Source organism: Symphalangus syndactylus, chromosome 4 (genome assembly GCF_028878055.3).
Source record: "Symphalangus syndactylus isolate Jambi chromosome 4, NHGRI_mSymSyn1-v2.1_pri, whole genome shotgun sequence".
Classification (NCBI taxonomy): Eukaryota; Metazoa; Chordata; class Mammalia; order Primates; family Hylobatidae; genus Symphalangus; species Symphalangus syndactylus.
The window spans coordinates 42,410,352-42,433,884 of record NC_072426.2 but is presented as its reverse complement, the minus strand read 5'-3'; the positions used below and the strand labels follow the sequence as shown (position 1 = coordinate 42,433,884).

General features: G+C 38.0%; 1 protein-coding gene across 26 annotated transcripts in view; it reads left to right on the top strand.

Annotated features, from left to right (window-relative positions):
• HERC4 (HECT and RLD domain containing E3 ubiquitin protein ligase 4) overlaps nt 1–23,533 on the top strand; it is a 158,748-nt gene that overhangs the window by 8,579 nt on the left and 126,636 nt on the right. For all 26 annotated transcript variants that reach the window (XM_055274468.2, XM_063637169.1, XM_063637164.1 and 23 more), the window contains one exon: nt 21,457–21,616. In XM_055274468.2, coding sequence (XP_055130443.1) covers nt 21,457–21,616 — 160 coding nt within the window. The remainder of the gene's footprint in view (nt 1–21,456; nt 21,617–23,533) is intronic.

Here is a 23,533-nt window from a genome sequence, read left to right as displayed (position 1 = left end):
ATCCCCCTGTCTAACTGCTATGCTGTACTACAATCCAAGGTCCATAGTAACTGACTTGCAGAATTGATTTGGTGGCTAACCTTGGAACTTGGATTAGTTATGTTGTATAAAGTCTGCCATGTAGATACATGCGTCTCTCTCTAAGATGCATTGGTTTGGTGGATGCTTTATAAAACTCTTAAAACCTACACAGAAGACAAAAATAGCATGCCTAATCTGAGCAGTCTAACAAAGGGAAGCTTCTTTAAAGGACTTGGAACCAGTGATTTTCTCTTGAGTATGTTAGTGTTTTTACATGATTAGAAGTGAGCCACATACTTTCCTTAAAAGATCAGCAGTGTAGTAGATTTTGGTTTCACAATTTGGGTACTTAGCAGATTCTTGTTGCAGATGGCAGTCTAGGTAGTCTAGTTTCCATTATCTCCTTAGTAAGGATTCTTAGGTTCCATATTCCCAATATATCATACAAATGTAGCACTGTTTTTAAAGCTCATTTCTCACAAAAGCATGTATTTTTAAAACTGCTTTGAAGAAATAAAAGTTACTTCTGTATTCCTAGGCTATAAAGTATATCAAGTGCTTGGGATACGTATGAAAGAATCTAATAGAGGAGGTGTACTCAAATGTTTATATAAGTTTATTTGGGCTTGGATAATGTTAGTAGAAAAATGGGTAACACTAATGAGGGAACTATATTAATGAGCTCATGGTTGACCTTTCTGTTCTCCTGGATTTTTTTTTTCATATTGATGAAATTTAAAAGGCAATAATTAATTTTAAATTGTAATGAGTTATGATAATTACCTTATATGCGAGAAAAACCTATGCTGTGTGTAATTATACAAACATTTTATTGGAGTTTTGTTTTGTTTTTTTAGACAGGATCTTGCTGTCACTGGAGTACAGTGGTTAAATCGTGGCTCAATGCAGCCTCGACTTCCTTGGTTCAGGAATCCTCTTACCTCAGCCTGCTGAGTAGCTGGGACCACATGTGCATGCCACCATGCCCAGCACATTTTTGTATTTTTTATAGAGACAGGGTTCCACTCTTTTGCCCAAGCTGGTCTCGAAGTGATCCTCGCACCTCAGACTCCCAAAGTGCTGGGATTATAGGCATGAACCACCACGCCAGGCCTTATTAGAGTTTTTTTTGTTTTTGTTTTAATGGGAAATTTCTTGCATTTTGGTGGCTTATTCTTTAAACCATAAGTTTTATTTGCCTAGATTTACTCTTTTGTGTTCATTTCTATCATGGCAGAATTTTGGTTTAGCCTTTCTTGGCCATAAGACATTCTGGAATCCTTTAGTAATGGGCTTTTCACAAATTATTTGAAAATATATTAATAACTTTTTTATTCATATCTAAGTTTTGCCTCATTCCTTTGCTAGTTGTTATACTATTCTGAAATAACACATTTTTAGTTTTTCATAATTGTTTTCTATTATAAAAGTATTACATGTTCTTGGTAGAGAATTTCCAACACATAGGAAAGTAAAAACTATAATGCCATCATGCATAGGTAAATAGTATTGTCACTTGAGACCTTTTCTATATTTATATGTTTCTGATTGCAAACTGGGAGTGTGTTCTTGTATCTCAACTTTTTTCCCCCGATAATAATTTAGCATTTTCCCATGTTTTAAAATTTTAGGAATATTGGGAATATTTAGGAATATAATTAACATTTCATCATTTAGATGTACCAGGATTTATTTAAGTATTCTATTTTTTGGATTTTTTTTTTTTTTGAGATGGAGCCTTGCTCTGTCACCCAAGCTGGAGTGCATGGCGCGATCTCCACTCACTGCAGCCTCTGCCTCCTGGATTCAAGCGATTCTCCTGTCTCAGCCTCCTGAGTAGCTGGGATTACAGACGTGTGCCACCACTCCCAGCTAATTTTTTGTATTTTTAGTAGAAACAAGGTTTCACCATTTTGGCCAGGGTGGTCTCAAACTCCTGACCTCGTGATCCACCTGCCTCAGCCTCCCAAAGTGCTGGGATTACAGGTGTGAGCCACCATGCCCAGCCTATTTTTTGGAATTTATTTCCAGATTTTTGTTATAAGTAATACTGCAGTGAACATATATATCAATTTATGTCTTTTTTTTTCTTTTTCTCTTTTCCTTTTTTTTTTTTTTTTTTGAGAGAGAATCTCACTCTGTTGCCTATTGCCTAGGTTGGAGTGCAGTGGTGCCATCTTGGCTCCCTGCAACCTCTGCCTCCCAGGTTCAAATGATTCTCCTGCTTCAGCTTCCCGAGTAGCTGAGATTGCAGGCATGCACCACCACACTTGGCTAATTTTTGTATTTTTAGTAGAGATGGGGTTTCACCATGATGGCCAGGCTGGTCTTGAACTCCTGACCTCAGGTGATCCACCTGCCACGACATCCCAAATTGCTGGGATTACAGGCCTGAGCCACAGCGCCCGGCCTATTTCTTTCTTTTAATTATTTTTTATGTTTTGGGGACAGGGTTTTGCTCTGTCACCCGGGCTGGAGTGCAGTGGCATGATCTCGGCTCACGGCAACCTCTGCCTCCTGGGCTCAAGCGATTCTCCTGCCTCAGCCTCCAGAGTAGCTAGGATTACAGGCATGTGCCACCATGCCTGGCTAATTTTTGTATTTTTAGTAGAGGTGGGGATTTTCTGTGTTGACCAGGCTGGTCTAGAACTCCTGGCCTCAAGTGATCTGCCCACTTCGCCCTCCCAAAGTGCTGAGATTACAGGCGTAAGCTACCATGCCTAGCCTCTGTTTCTTAATTATTAAAATTTGAGATGGAGTTTCGCTCTTGTTGCCCAGGCTGGAGTGCACTGGTGCAGTGTTGGCTCACTGCAGCCTCCACCTCCCAGGTTCAAGTGATTCTCTTGCCTTGGCCTCCTGAGTAGCTGGGATTACAGATGCCCGCCAACATGCCCTGCTATCGTAGAGATGGGGCTTTGCCATGTTGGCCAGGCTGGTCTCAAACTCCTGGCCTCAGGTAATCTGCCCGCCTCGGCCTCCCAAAGTGCTGGGATTACAGGTGTGAGCCACCACGCCTGACCTACCTCTGTTTATTTATTTAGGAAAAAGAACATCTTTAATTTTAAGGAGTGAGAACTGAATTTATTTTTTAAGCACAGTTGTGTCTCATGAAGTTTATACACATATTTGTAAATGAAAGTTTTTAAAATGTATGACAAGGCTGAGTGCAGTGGCTCACGCCTGTAATCACAGCACTTTGGGAGGCTGACACAAGCGGATCACGAGGTCAGGAGTTCAAGACCAGCCTGGCCCATGTAGTGAAACCCCATCTCTACTAAAAAACCAGAAAAATTAGCTGGGCATGGTGGTGTGCCTGTAGTCTCAGCTACTCGCGAGGCTGAGGCAGGAGAATTGCTTGAACCCAGGAGGCAGAGGTAGCAGTGAGCCGAGATCATGCTACTGCACTCCAGCCTGGGTTACAGAGCAAGACTCCAACTTAAAAAATAAATAATAAAGTAAATAAAATGTATGATAAGCTTTTGATTACAATATGATGAATATCATTTAATGATCTAGTAGGGAATAGAAAACAAATGCACAAATAATAGAAATGCAATTAAAATATGCTAAGTGTTATAGGTTGTATAAACAAGAGTGCTGTGTAGAGATAGTATACTAGCAGATGGCAACAGGCAAGTTTGAGACTTACTAAGGGAAGAGTAGTCCATGTAATTGAGATGTCTTGAGAATAGTGAGCAGGAAGGTTAGAAAGGCAAAATTGAGGTCAGATTATAGAAGTAAATTAAGGAGCTTGAATTTAATTTGGTGAATATCGATCCACTCATAGTTTGTAATGGGAATTACCATGGATTTATGAAGGAAAGGTTGAAGGGGAGAGAAATTGGAGGTAAAGAAATAGTTAGGCTGTTATGGTAGTCCTTTATTTTTTATTTATTTTTTTGAGATGGAGTCTCATTCTGTTGCCCAGGCTGGAGTGCAGTGGTGCGATCCCAGCTCACTGCAACCTCCGCCTCCCGGGTTCATGTGATTCTCCTGCCTCAGCCTCCCGAGTAGCTGGGATTACAGGCGCCCACCACCACACCCGGCTAATTTTTTTTTTTTTTGTATTTTTAGTAGAGACAGGGTTTCACTATGTTGACCAGACTGGTCTCGAACTCCTGACCTCGTGATCTGCCCGCCTTGGCTCCCAAAGTGCTGGGATTACAGGTGTGAGCCACCGTGCCCGGCCGATGGTAGTCCTTTAAAGCAAGAAAGGAGCAGGTAGATGATGGAGACTTAGAGAGGCAGAAAGAATGGACAGGCTTTGGTAACCAGATGGAAATAAATAGTAAATGTAAAGGAAAGAGCCAGGTATGATCCTAGGTGGAATCATTAGCTGATAGAAATAAGGAATCCAGGAAGAGGAGAAATACTCTCTTTTAAGAGGCAAGTTAAAAGATTCTGGTAAGGTGAATTTTGTGGTAAACTTAATAATATTAAGTGAGCAGTAAGAAATGTAGTACTGTAAGTGGGGAGAAAGATCAGGGCTAAATGTGTGAAGTGTTTATTTTCTATTTTGTTTATTTTCAGTTCGGATAGGCTGACATTCCAACTGTAGACTTCTCCCCAGTTCTAACCTGTTAAGTAATTAATAATTCATTAACAATACTTAACTTTGTGCTTTTGGAAGACTGCTTAAGGCACGTGGTGATATAATACCGTTATAAATTTAAAGTAACCTAAATGATTGCCACCTCCATCTGTTTTGTAAACCTGAATTTTCATATACAGTTTTTTTTTTTTTTTTTTTTTTTTTTTTTTTTGAGATGGAGTCTCACTCTGTCACCCAGGCTGGAGTGCAGTGGCACCATCTCGGCTCACTGCAACCTCTGCCTCCATGGTTCAAGCGATTCTCCTGCTTCAGCCTTTCAAGTAGCTGGGATTACAGGCACCCGCCACTGTGCTTGGCTAACTTTTTTGGTATTTTTAGTAGAGACGGGGTTTCACCATATTGGTCAGGCTGGTCTCGAACTCCTGACCTGAAGTGATCTGCCTGCCTCGGCCTCCCAGAGTGCTAGGATTACAGGCATGAGCCACTGCTCCCAGCCCATTTGCTTATTCTTTCGCTGACACAAACCTATTCCTTTTTTTTTTTTTTTTTTGTGACGGAGTCTTGCTCTGTCGCCCAGGCTGGAGTGCAGTGGTGCGATCTCGGCTCACTGGACTCTCCTGCCTCAGCGTCCCGATTAGCTGGGACTACAGGCGCCTGCCATGACTTCCGGCTAATTTTTTGTATTTTCAGTAGAGATGGGGTTTCACCATGTTAGCCAAGATGGTATCAACCTCCTGACCTGATGATTCGCCCGCCTTGGCCTCCCAAAGTGCCAAACCTATTCTTAATTACTATGTTTGACTTCAGGACTTCTCTCCAGGTCTTACTGGAAACAAAGCTTTTGCAGTCAGAAGGTGCAATGACACAGGTATAAGTTGCTTTTGGTTCCACTAGTAGCTGAAATATTAACTATAAGTTGGATATATGCTGGCAATGTAGGCAAGAGCTATTGGGAAATACACATTTTGCGATAATGCTGTTGCTTCTGTGAAAGGGAAACAGGTGTGGGGAAGAAAGAGGTGAGGCTAAAAGCGGTCCTAAAGAGCAGAATTAGGAGTATCTGAAAAGCAGTTGGAAGAAAGTTTAGCTACTTTACCTATACATTATTAGAAGACATTTGTGACTTTTTTTTTTTAGGATGGCATAACGAGGATAAAGTAGATCTTAGATTGCTTCCCACAATTGATACAAAGTACAGTTGATCAATCAGCATATATGTAATTTCTAATCCAAATATTGCTTAGCTATAGATTTCATAACTAGGCTTTCTAATAGGAATGAACCTTATATTTTGAAGAGTTACTAGGTAGAAGCTTGAGTGGTTGATGTTACCTGTACCAGAACATAACTATTCATATTTTCAGTTAGGAAGTTGAATGAGCCTCTGCAACTGAGCATAAGGGGAAAGGGAACACATTATAAGTTGGTACTGCATTGTATAGGGTGAAGAAATGCATAAACCATATAATTGGAGAGAAATTTAGTGTTGAAATATTTAGAATGTATTATTTACGGCTGGACGCGGTGGCTCACGCCTGTATTCCCAGAACTTTGGGAGGTCGAGGCGGGTGGATCACAAGGTCAGGAGTTCGAAACTAGCCTGGCCAACATGGTGAAACTCCATCTCTACTAAAAAAATACAAAAATTAGCTGAGTATGGCGGTGTGCACCTGTAATCCCAGCTACTTGGGAGACTAAGGCAGGAGAATTGCTTGAACCTGGGAGGCAGAGGTTGCAGTGAGCCGAGATCGTGCCACTGCTATTTGTGTCACTGCACTCCAGCCTGGCTGACACAGCAAGACTCTGTCTCAAAAACAAGCAAACAAAAAGAATATTATTTACACATTATAATGCTGATTAAAAAAATAATAACAGTAAACCTCCATTACGTGCCAGGTACTGTGCTGAATCCTTTATTCATTATCCAGAAGTCTTACATCTGTCCTGCAAAAGTATGTGTTTTGGTGAGAACAGTCAGACTCCAGAAGATTAAGTAATTCTCCCAAAGTTGAAATTAAAGCTGAGAAGGAACAAGAGCCAGTTAGAAGAACAATGGAAGAAAAGAAACCATTTATAATAGCGAGAGAAACAAAATAACCCAGGAATAAAGTAGTAAGAAATGTGCAAGACCTATATGATGAAGACTTGAAAGCATTACTGAGGGACACAAAAAACTTGAGCAAATGAAAACCACATTTATTGATAGGGACACTCAACCACATCAACCTGTCAATTTTCTCTAATTTGTAAATTTAGTATGATCCCAATGAAAATGTCAAATGGCTTTTGGGGGAAGTAGACAAATATATACTCAAGTTCATATGGAAAAAGAAAAAGTAGCTAGGAAAATTCTAAAAAAGAACAGTAATACATATTAACTTTTTTTTTAAGACAGTTTCTAACATAAATAAGTAAAATGAGCAAGGTGTAGAGAGTAATGTATAGAGAGCTACATTTTGGATTTTTTAAACAAGGAAAAATACACACTTGCATTTGCTTTATAGATACACAAAAAACCCTGGAAGGATATATACAACTAATAACATTGGTAACTGTTGGTGTAGAGGTGGGAAAAGAAGTGGTGAGAGTTAGGTTGATGGAGAACATACATAGTAGACTTTTCACTGCATACCTTTTTAAAAACAATGTAAATATGTTACCCATTCTTTTTTTTTTTTTTTTTTTTAAGGGTAGGCTTTGGAATTAGAGTGCTTACATAAAAATCCTGGCTCTGTTGCTAGATCTGTTTTCTTGGTCACATTGCTTAACCTTTCTGTGCCTAGGTGTTCTCTTCTCTAAAATTAGGATAATCATGCCAAACTCCTAGAGTAGCTGCAGGAGAATTGCTTGAACCTGGGAGGTGGAAGGTGCAGTGAGCCAAGATTGCGCCACTGCACTCCAGCCTGATGACAGAGTGAAACTCTCGTCTCAAAAAAAAAAGATAAAACCTAACAGTGCAAAGAACAATGCCTAGCATATGGTGAGTATTCAATAAGTGTTTGCCTAGAAGAAAAAACAATATTAGAGTGGGAATTTAAACTTAGGTCTGCCTTATGGTAATGTGGTATTATGCTGTTTCATATTTGCCTAATGACTGTATATTGTCCTGTATGGAAACTATATTGCTTTCATAATTACCTCCAGATATGCAATACAGATCCTTTCATCTATGCCTGAAGTTCAGACATTTATTCAACAGACAGTTGTCTTCCTACTGTGCCCCTGATATTGTGCTAGGCATGAAAGTACTTCCTTGCCTTTAGTCTTAAATTAACCTTACTGGAGCTCTTATTCAAAGACTATGCCAAAATTTTAAAAAATTGTTTGTTTATGGTACTTAGAGGTAATGCTTTATTGGAGTGATATAAAATGGATTGGATTCCTTTACCTTCAGACTTTAAAGATACAATAATGATAGCAAAAAAGAAAAGAATTAAAGATGCCTTTTTTTCTTGTGAGAAGCACATACATGATGGAAGTTAGATTGATCATTGATTTTAAAAAGGTTATTTAATGATTAATCATTATAAGGTGGCCAGGCATGGTGGCTCACACCTGTAATCCTAGCACTTAGGGAGGCCAAGGCAGGCAGATTGCCTGAGCTTAGGAGTTCAAGACCAGCCTGGGCAACATGGTGAAACCCCATTTCTACTAGAAATAGAAAAAATTAGCTGGGTGTGGTGATGCACGCCTGTAATCCCAGCTACTCAGGAGGCTGAGGCATGAGAATTGCTTGAACCCAGAAGGTGGTGGTTGCAGTGATTGCACCACTGCACTCTATCCTGGGCAACAGAACGAGACTCTGTCTTAAAAGAAAAACAAAATAGTAAGGTGTAGTTTGTGTACTGATATTTTGAGGATCATAGACACTTGAGTAAATATACTTAGTTATACTTTTTTTTTTTTTTTTTTTTGAGACAGAGTCTCACCCTGTCACCCAGGCTGGAGTGCAGTGGCGTGATCTCGGCTCACTTTGACCTCCGCCTCCCGGGTTCAAGCGATTCTCCTGCCTCAGCCTCCCAAGTAGCTGAGATTATAGGCGCCTGCCACCACGCACGGCTAATTTTTGTATTTTTAGTAGAGACAAGGTTTCACGATGTTGGCCAGGCTGGTCTCGATCTCCTGACTTTGTGATTTGCCCGCTTTGGCCTCCCAAAGTGCTGGGATTACAGGCATGAGCCACCGTTAGTTATACTTTTAAAACGAGCCCTGCCCTTCCCAAAATGATGAGCTGACCTTAAAATGTAGAATGCATGGTTTGATCATACTTCTCTACTCTTATTTTGCATTTGCTGTTATTTTCACACCAATCTGAATAAAATTTTGGCTTAGTGTGTTGTTGATAAACTGTGTACCCACTGTTATACAGTGCTTGACTGTGAGAGAAATTTATACGTCAAGAAAACCAAGGACAAATATATATATATTACAGGTATGTTTGAAATTGTATAAAACTGTTAAGTTGTGGAGAACAAAAAAGGAACATTTAAAATGGAAGCCATTGCAGTTAACTATCTTTATCTGTCAAAACAAAATGCAAAAACAACTCCTTTTCCTTGTTTGTTAATGCTTGCACTCACTTAGGTTCAGACCTTAAATTCACTTTAGGGTCTGTTCCTTTCCGGTAGCACCAGCATTGACCCAGTTGCCAGATTTTGGTTATTTTTCTCAGTGACTGTCTTGTTTTTTAATTTCCTTTGCAAATAGCTAACTGTGTCGTTTTGAGTTAATTACTTTAAACTATTGGGTCGTTAGTTTCCTCCTCTCTCAATCTAAAATTCTTTGTTTTCATTCTGGACTATTACTGGTGTACATGAGAACTGTGGCCAGTAGCTCTTTAACTGATCTCCCTGCTCCAGTTCATTCTTACTAATTCCAGGTTAATCTTTCCAAGGTATATTTCAGTTTCTCTGTCTTGAAATTTGCCCAGCTAAAGTACCATCTCCATCATTACTCCTTGATCACTCTTAAAAGAATTCAAGTGACACATTTTGTGTACTACCAAGTACAGTCCATGGAATTCAATAACTTAATAAATTGCATCGCCGTCTTCCCATTACAATGATCTTCCCTACTGTGTCATCTCCTGGATGGTGGAAAACCTTGTCTTACATGTCTTTGCTAAAACCGCAGTGAAATACTATGGTGCACATAGAAAGAACTCAGGGCAGGGTTTTTTGAATGAGCACATGCTCAATGTATTTCATTGGTTGTGTCTTAGGAAAGGAAGATCATAGACTCTTGTTTTAATGAACTTGATCACCATCAGCTACATTACAGCGAAAAATTTAAAATTTAAAACTCTACTAATATATTCTGAGGGTTCATTCTTGGCTTGTCTTTGAAAGAAATTGAACTAAAGCAACTATATGACTGTATTGTATTATGTTGGAGTCTTTATATTTCACCTTTACCTCTTCTTTCCTCTTCAAAGCAATTAATTTTAGCAGTTTATAGGCATCCAGATAGTACTTCTTTAAAAGAAAAGGGCCAGGCGTGGTGGCTTACGCCTGTAATCCCAGCACTTTGGGAGGCTGAGGCCAGCGGATCACCTGAGGAGTTTGAGACCAGCCTGGTCCAACATGGTGAAACCCCGCCTCTACTAAAAATACAAAAATTAGCCGGGCATGGTGGCTGGTGCCTGTAATCCCAGCTACTCAGGAGGCTGAGGCAGGAGAATCGCTTGAACCCGGAAGGCAGAGGTTGCAGTGAACTGAGATCACGACACTGCACTACAACCTGGGCTACAGAGCGAGATTCTGTCTCAAAAAAAAAAAAAAAAAAAAAAGGATATTGTAATGCCCCTAAGTAAAAATAAAACTATATTTTGGAAGTAAATTATTGAAGCATAACTATGTTATATTTGAATATTAACAAAAGGACAGTGGTTCAATAAATACGGAAATGTTTATAACTTAGTGCCTTTATCTGTAAAGCTTAAGGATAATTTCCTCATGGTGTTATGAGGATTAAATAAGATTAAGTAATTAAAGTGCTAAGCTTAGTGCCAGGCACATAAGCTCTTTATATATGTTAACTGTATTCCTCTATATAAATATATAAAAGGAGTATGAACTTGTCAACATATCCATTACAAATAATTTCTTAATCTTGTTAGTTGTTTCTTCATATAAACATTTTATTGTTTGCTGTCAACTAAGACATGTAAGTTACTTTATATTAACTTTAGATTTTATCAGGGAACCCACTAAAATACTTCCTTGGCTATGGATTGTACCATTCCAAATTGCTACTGGTAATTATTAGTAATAATAAGAGGGAATAAAAATTTTCATTTAATTTACTGATGTTTTAGTTTTGTTTGTTTCTTTAATTCTGAATTTGTCTTATAGTTTGTGATGGTTGTAAAGTGCATGATGTTAGAGATCCTTTTAAAGGTATCAGTTACCACCAGCCTGGGCAACATGGTGAAACCCTGTCCCTACTAAAAATACAAAAATAGCCAGGTGTGGTGGCACACTTGTGTAATCTCAGCTACTCGGGAGTCTGAGTCAGGAGAATCGCTTGAGCCCAGGAGGCGGAGGTTGCAGTGAGCCGAGATCGTGCCACTGCACTCCAGCCTGGGCAACAGAGCGAGACTCTGTCTCAAAAATAAAAACAACGTAAAAAAATGAAAATAAATATAAAAGTATTAGTAAACAATAGTTGCACTTTGTTTTATTTAAACAATAATTTCACTGTTATTTTTCAGTAATAGGGAAGTTTATGCCTTGAGCGAAGTAGCCTTTGGTTATTTGTTTTCTCTGCAACAAAATTAGCAATGTAATTATTTAAAGTTAAAAATAAATCTGAATTACTCATTGATGTTATTCACTAATCCCAAGTGATTAATATCATTATCTTTAAAAAGTCAGAATCATAAAATGGGATAGATGCACGGCTCATGTCTGTAACCCCAACACTTTGGGAGGCTGAGGTGGGTGGATCACTTGAGGTCAGGAGTTTGAGAACAGCCTGGCCAACATTGTGAAACCTCATCTCTACTAAAAATACAAAAAATTAGCTGGACGTGGTGGTGCCAGCTGGGCGTGGTTAGCTGAGGCAGGAGAATTTCTTGAACCTGGGAGGTGGAGGTTGCAGTGAGCGGAGATTGCACCACTGCACTGCAGCCTAGGCAACAGAGTTAGTGAGACTTGGTCTCAAAAAAAAAAAAAAAAAAAAAAATCATAAAATACTTCAACTGCACATTCAGTTGTTTAATAAAACAAAGAAGAAGAAAAGAAAAAAAAAACATTTATAAAAAACCAGTGTTAAGTTTGGTGATCATTTTCCCAATCTTTTCTCTGCATACATGTGTAAGAATGGAGCTCTACAATATCTTTTTTATTTTGTAGTATGGTATCTTGAGAACTTTAAAGTTAAGTTTTTAGGCATGGATTTTAGGTATACTCTGCATTGCTCTAGTTTAGAGTTTTGAGTTGTTCAGAGAGAAGAGAAGGGGAAATCTGTATTTTTAACAACTAATGAGGCATGGTAGGACAGAGGATTTTGAAACTTAAGCTCTGGTGGTTTTAAACATGTACTAAAGAGTTGAAATGATCTCTTTAAAATAGGTATTTGACAAAGTATATTCCTTCTGACCTCAGTATTAAAATTTTTCAACATGGATATACTTGTCACTCTTCATAAAACTATTGATTCTAGATCCTGTTAACGTGAACATAAAACATCAACAGAGATTTTTGTTCTCTATATAAAATGATCAATGTTTTAGTTTGTGGTCATTCCTGGACATGGGCATTCACAGAACTGCCAAATACTTGAGTCAGCAGATGTGCACTTTTATCAGCGGAGGTTCAAGGCAGTGCTCTGCCTTTTTGTTCTAACTGTCATTGCAAACAAGTGGCCTTTTTGTGGTATATTTAATGCCACATTTTTTGCATATTTTGCCCATCTTATTGGTGATTTTGCTGTTTAAAATGGTCCCTAGGCTGTGTGCTGTGGCTCAAACCTGTAATCCCAGCACTTTGGGAGGATTACTTGAGTCCAGGAGTTCAAGACCAGCCTGGGCAAAATAGGGAGACCCCCCCCATCTCTACAAATAATTAAAAAATTAGTGGGGTGTGGTAGCTCATGTCCGTGGTCCCATCTACTCAGGAGGCTGAACCAGGAGGATCACCTGAGCCTGGGAGGTTGCTGCTGCAGTGAGCTGTAATTTCACCACTGCACTCCATCCTGGGCGACAGAGAGACCTGGTCTCAAAAAAAATTAAAAAAAAGTGTAGTGCTTAAATATGTACTAAATGAGATGTTTTAAAACAGAGGCATCCCTAAAACAAGATAATGTATTTATCAGTTGACAAAAATGTTTTGACCAGAGGCTTGCAGGAACCTTACCTTGTGTTTTCTTTAGGGACAATGATTCATTATTTGCTAAGTCAATGTTCATGGTGACTTTATAGGACATAACTACTGCAGATAGTGAGACTTGATTATTCCCAGCTAGACTAGAATAAAAAGACTAAAATAATAAGTGGAAGAATGATGTGGTTTCTTAGAAGGATGATGCAGTAGTGAAATAAACTATCAGTATTTAGCATCCTTCTGTTTCTTCGTGCATTGTACAGAGTATTGTGTCATTTTTTAAGAAGGTATAAAACAAGTCTGGAGTCTCTATCTTTGTAGCTTTTATTTTTCTCTTTTTGTAGCTTTCATTGACTACAGTTAAGAATATAGAATTTTTCATTCTCTGTTCATAATGGCAAAGAGAAGAAAATTGACAGAGGGAGATGTTTCACAATTCAGACATATCAGAGAGAGCAGCACTTTATGATGGTGAAATTGATCATATAAGTGAACTCTTACACAATGAATTGGAGTTGATGATACTCTGTATGAATTTTCACAAGCTTAATTGATAATATTTCTGAGGTCCCAGAGGACATAGGATATACTTACCCAGTTACTCATTCAACAGGAAGTACTTTGTTATGTAATATTTTGCAACAAGAACCTGGACCTATCTCTCTATATGTGAGACAGTATTCTTTTTTTTAATGATGTTTGTGCAGAAAAATGTACTTGATGTAGTTTGTAAGCAAACAAACACTAAAGTTGGATTTGCCTACAAAGGTGATTGGAAGGACACAGATGATGTAGAAATGAAAATTTTCATTAGGTTGATCATTGTAACTGTTTTAAAAATAAGCCTAAAAATGAAAGTCTTTCTTTATGAAGCAAAGAAGGATGGCCTCTTTCTCCTTGGTAAAATGATGCGCCATTAGTGTTTTCAAAAGTATGATTAATGATAGAAGTGTAAGAAGAACCAGAAGTAATGATGAACAAGGACCTATTAGAGATGTATTTGAAGTCGTTTCTACAAAGTGGATATGTTTCATCTGTCTAGCACTTTATCTTTTCAGGTTTTGCCTATGTCTCTGAAAAATGAATTCAAAAGGCAATTTTTTCCACTTGTGTTTCCCTTTTTGTGCCTCCGAAAATTAAGTGTCTCTTTTTTTCTTTTCTTGAAGAGAAATACTGTGACTCATAAATACTGATAGGAACACAGTGATACTTTTTTTTCACACTTTTTATATGAACATTTTGAAGCATAAAGAAAAGTTGAGGCCAGGCACGGTGGCTCATGCCTGTAATCTCAACATTTTGGGAGGCTGAGGCGGGCGTGTTGCTTGAGCTCATGAGTTTGAGATCATTCTGGGCAACATAGTGAAACCCCATCTCTAAAAAATACAAAAAATTAGCCTGTAGTCTCAGCTGCTCAGGAGTGTGAGGTGGGAGGATCACTTGAGCCCTGGAGGTGGGGTTGCAGCGAGCTGAGATCACGCCACTGCACTCCAGCCTGGGCAACAGAGTGAGATCCTGTCTCAAAAAAAAAAAAAAGAAAAGTTGAAAGAATAGTGTTAACATTGGCCGGGCACGGTGGCTCACGCCTGTAATCCCAGCACTTTGGGAGGCCAAGGCGGGCAAATCACGAGGTCAGGAGATTAAGACCATCCTGGCTAACACGGTGAAACCCTGTCTCTACTAAAAATACAAAAGAAAAATTAGCTGGGCGTGGTGGCAGGCTCCTGTAGTCCCAGCTACTCGGGAGGCTGAGGCAGGAGAATGGCGTAAACCTGGGAGGCGGAGCTTGCAGTGAGCCGAGATTGCGCCACTGCACTCTAGCCTGGGCAACAGAGCGAGACTCTGTCTCAAAAGAAAAAAAAAACAGTGTTAACATTTTGCCATATATTTTGTCTGTGTGTATTCATATTTTTAAATAACATACCTTTTTATTTCAGAATTACTGTTGACTATAATGATTATATGCTGTTATTAAACCTTTCCAACAAGTTTAGCATCAAACATTTGTAATTTCGACATTTTGTAGCCCTTATTTATCAAAGGATTCAATAGTTTTTTTAATGGACTTGTGTGGCAAATTTTTTTTTTTTTTGGTCTTTGGGTTTTTCTACTTATCGTCAATTGATGTGGCTTAATCCCCCCTTAACTCTCCGTTTTCTGATTGTGTTATTGGCCTCTAAAGGTAAATGTACTTTGGTGATAGTACCTGGAACATAGTAAATAATAAATGTTAGCTGTTAGATTTGGCATGAGTTTTTTTTTTTGCATCCCTTTCTTACCCAGAGCATTACTGGGCCAGGCTTTGTAAGTGAATTTTTTTGTTTGTTTTGCTGGATTCATTTCTCTTCATTCTTGCTTGTCATTATCTCCCTTTTTAGGCCATCTTGATTTGAGTATTCAACCAGAATTTGACTTGGATGTAAAATGTCTCAACAAACCATTGATATGACTTTCTAAGATACTGGGGAAAAATGGTTGAGATTATTCATTTTGATGAGCCATTTGGAAAAAATAGATAATTTTTAAAAAATTATAGTGAAGTTATCAGTTTTGTGTATTTGATGTCTGAAAAGTCAGCTATTAAATATTATTCTCAAGTTGTGTGTTTTTATAATAATAAATTGCTGAAGTCATCCGTTTTCAGAGTTAGTATCGCAATAATTTGATGGGGCTAAAATTCTGAAAGAACAAAAATTATCTTTAGTATTTAGTATGTTGAAAGAGACTAAAGAGCTCAGATTGGTTTTAAAATGAAAACAATGGTTTTAATACATTGCTTTAACTACTTACTCTAAGGGTCTGTTTCTTTTATATTTTTAAAGTTACGTTTTATTTATTGTTTGTTTTGAAAAGACAATATATATTCACATGATTCAAACATCAAAGCAATTTAAATATACATTGAGAAGCTTAGCTTTTACATTTGACCACACTATTGTTCCCTCTGCCCATATCCCTTCTAAGTAACTACGCTTATTAGTTGTTGTTTTTTTGTTTTTGAGAAAGGGTCTCACTTTGGTTGCCCAGGCTGGAGTGCAGTGGTGCAATCTTGGTCACTGCAGCCACAGGCTCCTGGGATCAGGTGATTCTCCTACCTCAGCCTCCCGAGTAGCTGGGACTATAGGTGTGCATGGCTAATTTTTTGTTTTTATAGTGGAGATGGGGTTTTTGTTGTCCAGGCTGTTCCTGAATTCCTGGACTCAAGCAATCTGCCTGCCTCAGCCTCCCAAAGTACTGGGATTATAGGCATAAGCCACTGCGTCTGGCCTTGTTTGTTTTTTGTTTTGAGACCATCTTACTGTCTCCCAGGCTTGAGTGCAATGGCTCACTGTAGCCCTGACCTCGTAGGCTCAAGAGATCCTCCCACGTCAATTCCCTGAGTAGTGGAAACTACAAGCATTTGCCCCCATGCCTGGCTAATTTTTAATTTTTTTGTACAGACAGGGTCTCATTATGTTGCCGAGGCTGGTTTCGAACTCCTGGATTCAAGCCATCCTCCCGCCTTGGCCTCCCAAAGTGCTAGGTGGCGTGAGCCACTGTGCCTGTCCATTTATTAGTTTTTTGTGTATCTTTCCAAAGTTTTTTTTTTTTTTTTTTTTTTTTTTTTTTTTTGAGACAGTGTCTCACTCTGTCACCCAGGGTGGAGTGCAGTGGTGTGAACTTGGCTCACTGCAACCTCTGCCTCCTGGATTCAGGCAATTCTCATAGTGAGATTACAGACACCCACCAACCCAGGCTGGTCTCTAACTCCTGGCCTTAAGATCTGTCCACCTCAGCCTCCCAAAGTCCTGGGATTACAGATGTGAGCCACTGTGCCCGACCTATCTTTCCAAAGTTTTTAAAATGTAGATAAAATATTAGCAAATATGAATATATTTTCTTCCTCTTACACAAAAAAATAGCAAATCATGTACACTATTCCACATCTTATTTTTTTTTCTTCCCCAATGGATAATATATCCTGGGGATCTTTTCATAACAATCTTTTCTTGATTTTTTTTTTTTTAAATTGCAGAGCATAATATTTCAGTGTGTAGATGGAATCTTTTGGATACTGGAGAATTTCCAGTGTTTTGCTATTGTATATAGTGCTGCAAATATATATATACACATACACAGAGGTATATCTGTAGAACAAATTCCTGGAATTGGAATTACTAGGTCTGAAGGGTGAATGCATGTGTTTTGTTAGATATTGCCACATTTCTCTTCATAGAGGTTGTACTGTTTTGTTTTTAGACTAACAGTGTACAAGAGTGCCTTTTTCCCCATGAACTGTTATCAAACTTTTTGATTTTTATCAGATGAATAAATGGTATCTTGGTATGTGGGTTTTTTAAAAAACAAATTTAAAAAACACCCTTTCTTTTTAGAGCAGTGTTTTAGGTTCAGGGCAAAACTGAGCAGAAAATAAAGAGTTCCCTTCTACTTCCTGTCCCCTACCATGCACCACCTCCCCAGCTTTCTGGATGTTCTGCAGCACAATGGCACATTTGTTAAAACCAACGAATCTACATTGACATATCATTATCACCCAAATTCCATAGTTTAGCGTTCGTTTTTAGTGTTACACATTAAATGGATTTTAACAGATGTATAATGACATGTATCCGTCATTGTAATATCATGTAGAATAGTTTCACTGCCCTCAAAATCCCCTATGCTCTGCCTATTCATCCATCCCTCCCTGTATCCCCTGGCAACCACTAATTATTTTACTGTCTCCATCGTTGTCTTTTCCAGCTTGTCATATAGTTGGGATCATGTAGTTTGTAGCCTTTTCAGATTGGCTTTTTTACTATTAAGTAAATTTCCTCCATGTCTTTTCGTGGCTTGGTAGCTCATTTCTTTTTAGCACTAAATATTCCATTGTCTGGATGTACCACAGTTTATCCATTCACCTACTGAAGGATGTCTTGGATGCTTCTGGGTTTTGGCAATTATAAATAAAACTGCTAGAAACTTCCATGTGGGCTGGGTGTGGTGGCTCATGCCTATAAATCCTAACACTTTGGGAGGCTGAGGTGGGAGGATCACTTGAACCCAGGAGTTCATGACCAGCCTGGGCAACATAGTGAGACCCTGTTGCTACAAGAAATTAAAAGATTAGCTGGGTATGGTGGCATGTGCTTATAGTCCCAGCTACTCTGGAGGCTGAGGTGGAAGGATTGCTTGAGCCTGGGAGGCTGCAGTGAGCTGTGATTATGCCACTGCATTTCAGCCTGGGCAACAGAGTGAGACCCTGTCTCAAAAAAAAAAAAAAAAAAAAGACATCCATGTGCAGGTGTTTATGTGGACATAGTGTTTGAGTAAATATCAAGGAATTGGGTCATATGGTAAGAGTATATTTAGTTTTGTAAGAATCTGCCAAACTGTTTTCCAAAGTGGCTGTACCATTTTGCATTCCCACCAGCAATGAAGGAGAGTTCCTGTTGCTTCACATCCTTGACACCACAACTGGTATTGTCAGTGTTTTGTCTTGTGGCCATTCTAATAGGTGTGTAGTGGTATGTTGTTTTAAATTGTAATTCTCATGGCACATAAGTTGAACATGTAAGTTAAACATCTGTTTGTATGCTTGCTTGCCATTTGTGTATCTTCCTTGGTGAGGTGTCAGTTTTGGTCTTTTACCTGCTTTTAAAATAGGATTGTTTGTTTTCTTATTGTTGAGTTTTAAGCATTCTTTGTTTACTTTGGATTAATACTTCTTTATCAGCTGTATCTTTTGCAAATGTTTTCCCCCAGGCTATGGCTTGTCTTCTTACTCTCTTGGCAGATTTCTTATTCAAGCTTAACCCATATGGAAAAGTGCAAAATTGAAAATATATGTATAGCTTGATGAGTTTTCCAAGTGAATCTATTATTGGCTTCTCAGTGTAGTTTGAATTTGCATTTCTCTACAGGCCATTTCTGTTTTTTTCTCTGTGAACTTTTGGTTCACATCTCTTACCTACTTGTCATGCGAATTACTGACCTTTTTTTTTTTCCCTAGGAAGTCAATAAAAACTGGGGATGTTATTCTTTTGTCTGAGATGAATATTTTTTGTCTCATTTTTTTCATTAGTTTTTTGACTTTGCTGTTGGTTTTGCTATAACAAGTAATTCAAATTTCCTCAAATGGATACATGGAATCTCCTTTTCTTACCTCAGCTCAGGACTCAGCTAGTTTTCACTGTCTTCCAAAATTCTTCATTTTTTTTTTTTTTTTTTTTTCTGGAGACATGGTCTCCCTCTGTAGCCCATGAAGGAATACAGTGGCGTGATCACAGCTCACTGTAGCTTCAACTGCTTGGGCTCAAGTGATTCTCTCCACTCTGTCTCACCACAGGTGTGTGCCACCATGCTTGGCTAATTTTTTAAAAAATTATTTGTGGAGACGAGGTCTCACTATGTTGCCCAGGCTGGTCTCAAACTCCTGGGTTCAAGTGATCCTCCCACCTTGGCTTCCACAAGTGCTGAGATTATAGGTGTGAGCTACCTCGCCTGGACTGTCTTTTAAGGTTTACATAAATAGCTCATATTCCTTTAGTGCCTTTTGTGTATATTTATCTTAGCATTTAGTCACAATCTATCTCACCTGCTTTTCCATAGGCTGTAAACTCATTGAGGGCTAGGACGCTTGTTTTATTCTCTCTCTCTCCAGTGCTTGGAGCACAAGAAGTGTACAATACAACTGTTTAATATAAATGATTGCTTCTTTGTTTCGTGGATTTTGGTACCTTTGACTTTACAGCCATTACTATCTTTATAGCTGATGCTATTAATTTGTTATTGTTGAACCAACCAAGCAGTCTTACTTACCCGTCTTGTCATCCTGTCATTTTCTGCTACTTCCTTTGAGGATTGTTCTGGAGAGAACTTGACTTTTTCTGGAACCTCTGTGAGAGATAACAGATCTTTTAAACATTTACTTCTTCATAATTAAGATTTATGGGAAAGTTTTGATATAAACAAATGATGCTTTACTTCTAAGTATTTTTTCTTTATTTTTTTTGGAACAGTGTGTGTCATATCTTGTTTGCCTTTTTTGTTTTTGTATGTTTCTGTAAAATACTTTTTTAAAAGCTATACAAAAAATGAGATATTAGTGTAATAAACTTCCATGTACTGGAAGCTTCAGCAGTAGGTAAGTACTTAATACATCATTAGAGTTGTGCAGGTTCCTAGAGGCTATCAGGGGCTAACCTCCCGCTCCAAAATGCAAGATAGTAATCTAGATACAATTTGAATTTCTGTATAGATAGGAATTTCAGCCTCTTTGGTTCAGTCTGTTTCATTATTGAACAGCTGCATTTGTAAATTGAGCTAAACTATGCCTCTGAAGAAACCCTGATTGATCCAGTTTTAACCACTTTCAACATAAGACTTTTAGTTTGTTGAAGACAATGATTATAGCTTTCTTATTAAGCTGAAAGAAAGTTAATTTTAAATGGCATCTTTTAAAAAACTTGTGATACTAGTAAAAAAAAACTGACAAACACATCTTGAGGACTAAGAGAAACAAATTCACTTTCCTTGTTGATTTGTCAATTGATGGCTACTGGTAGTAGGGCCAGTATTTTAAGAGCCAGTATTTTAAGTTAATTTCTGATTTAAAACTTGAACATATTTTAACCACATGTATCTTTTGATATTAAGTTGGCAGTCCACAAGTGGAAACCCTGTCAGTCATGGTTTACTGCCTTTCAGTTCTCTACTCACCATATCTAATAGATGCTTTATTTATGAGATCTTTAAAAAATTTGTTTTCCATTCAGAAATTGCTAATTCAGTTTATTTCCTTAATTTCCTTTTTTTTATCTTGAGGCAGGGTCTGGCTCTGTCGCCCAGGTTGGAGTGCAGTGGCATGATCTTGGCTTACTGCAACCTCCATCTCCCAGATTCAAGCGATTCTCCTACTTCAGCCTCCCGAATAGCTGGGATCACAGGCGTGCACCACCACACACCCAGCTAATTTTTGTATTTTTAGTAGAGATGGGGTTTCACCGTTTTGGCCAGGCTGGTCTTGAACTCCTGACCTAAAGCGATCCACCCTCCTTGGCCTCCCAAAATGCTGGTATTATGGGCATGAGCCAGCACACCGTGCCTATTTCCTTAATTTCAGAATCACTTCACGGCAGCATATACATTGTAATATATGTGTCAGTTTTGATCTTATTGTTAAAATCAAGCAGCCCAGGTTATTTAAACGATTTCTTCTTTTTTTTTTTTCACCTAGACTCTTTTATTAGTAATAGATTTCAATAGAAGGTACATTCTGAGAGAATCTTTATAAACCCTTAACTTCTTCCCAAAATGTTCAGGTCACTTAATATTCTGAGTTGATTATGCCCTATGATATATTTATCTGTGGTTTACCACAATGAGAATTACGTATGGAACATATTTGTTGAATAGTTCAAAATAACTGGTTATATCTAGTGTGTGTTTAAGCATTTCTTTAGCTTGTTTGTATAAAATGAAGAATGTGTTCTTATTGAAAGTTCAAAACTAGAATGCGGTATCTTTTTCCTTGATTTCTGTACTAGAATGCAATATTTCTCTTCTTGATTTCTGTAGAGCAGGTTGTTGCCCTGGATGCCCAAAATATCGTAGCTGTTTCATGTGGAGAAGCTCATACGTTAGCGCTAAATGACAAAGGCCAGGTGTATGCTTGGGGTCTCGATTCTGATGGACAGCTTGGCCTGCTAGGATCAGAGGAATGCATCAGAGTACCCAGGTAACAAAGGTGACCAGAAAGAGGTCCTTGACGATCTTTTAAAATAAATTTGTTAATCTAAATCGTTCTGCTTATCTTTGGGCATGTAAGAGTTGACATCTCATTATTTCTCCCGTTTGAGTCCTTTGATAAGAGTTTGGTTCTTGCTTATGATGTTGATTGAGCTATTGTTTGCCATTTTTATATACTCTATATTTTCTCTATAATCAATAGAATTTATGTTTGTAAAAAAAGGATAGGGAATACTTGCTTCATTACAAATTTTTTTGTGGGTTATACTAATTTAAACTACTACTATCTTGAGTATTCCTGCTATTGAAATATTTATTAAATATTGGTTTGTTGAATGTTTTTCACTAACTTGTCTTTTTTTTAGCCTTTATTGTTTCTGTTGAATATAGAAGTCCAACATGCTTACTGTAAAAAGAATTTAGTCACTTTCCACTTTTTACATAGCAGTGACCACAATTTAATTAATTCATCATATAATTATTTCACAATTAAAAAATAAGCAGTGCCTCATGAATGTTTTAGTCTTACACAGTTACATAGGGCATAATCGTTTTTTGTTTGTTTGTTTTTGAGATGGAGTTTTGCACTGTTGCCCGGGCTGGAGTGCAATAGTGTGATCTCGGCTCACTGCAACCTCCACCTACCGGTTTCAAGCGATTCACCTGCCTCAGCCTCCCGAGTAGCTGGGATCACAGGTGCCCACCACCAGGCCCAGCTAATTTTTTGTATTTTTAGTAGAGATGGGGTTTCACCATGTTGGCCAGGCTGGTCTCGAACTCCTGACCTCGAGATCTGCTCACTTTGGCCTCCCAAAGTACTCATGATTATAGGCTTGAGGCACCGTGCCTGGCTAATCATTGTTTTAATATTAAAAACTCTAACAGCATGAATTACATAGATAAAAATATACAGATTTCAGTATTCAGTTTATTTTAGGTACATAAATAATACATTAACTCATACTTAGTTTTAAAATTTACACAAATTCTGACCTCTTTAAACTCTTTTGTTCTTTTTCCTAGTAATAGTAATTCTTATAGAACAGGATTTTAAATTTAAGATTTTTAAAAAATTGTGTTCAGGATGAAAAGAGATTTGCATGTTAGATCTTCTGAGTCAGTATTCTCAAAACCATGATTCATGGCAAAACTTTCTAGTTTCCTTTATTTTTACTCTACCAGTCTGATGATTCTCATACTTAAACTTTTGTTGCTGTTCACTTTTAAGGGACTTTAGTCAGTAATACATAGGTAAATAATAAATGGAAAGAAAGTTAATTATAAGGAGAGAATTTTATTATGTATAAAATTTATATGAGCATTGTCCAATAATAACTATGAACCTGGATGGGGACCTGAAAGAGAATTTACTTGAGTTCTTTGGTTTAAACATCTTTATTTTTGTATGTGCTCAACATCTGTTTTAACTTTAACCTGTATGTTAAGGTATTTCTACTTTTCATCCTTCTCAGTTTTTCAAAATTTTATGGCTTGATCTGATTTGTTGTAACATATACATAGTTTTTACTGATATTACCAGGTTTTAAAGGGCCATTTAGTATTTCAGTGGAAATGTTTTTTTATAAAAGGAAGAGTGCCAAGTGAGTTTTAGTTTTAATTTCAGTACCAAATCATTTTTTAGATGTAAGGCTTTTTCTAGGTGGCTTAGAGATGTCAGCCAGCTTTGTAAATTTTACATATAGTATCCATAAACAGATTTTTAAAAATTGGTGTTTATAGATTTTTGTTTGTTTGTTTTTTGAGACAAGGTCTCACTGTGTCACCCAGGCTGGTGTGCAGTGGCATGCTCACAGTTCACTGCAGCCTCAACCTCCTGGGCACAAGCCATCCTCCCACCACAGCCTCCCTAGTAGGTGCGACTATAGGCATGCACCACTATGCTTGG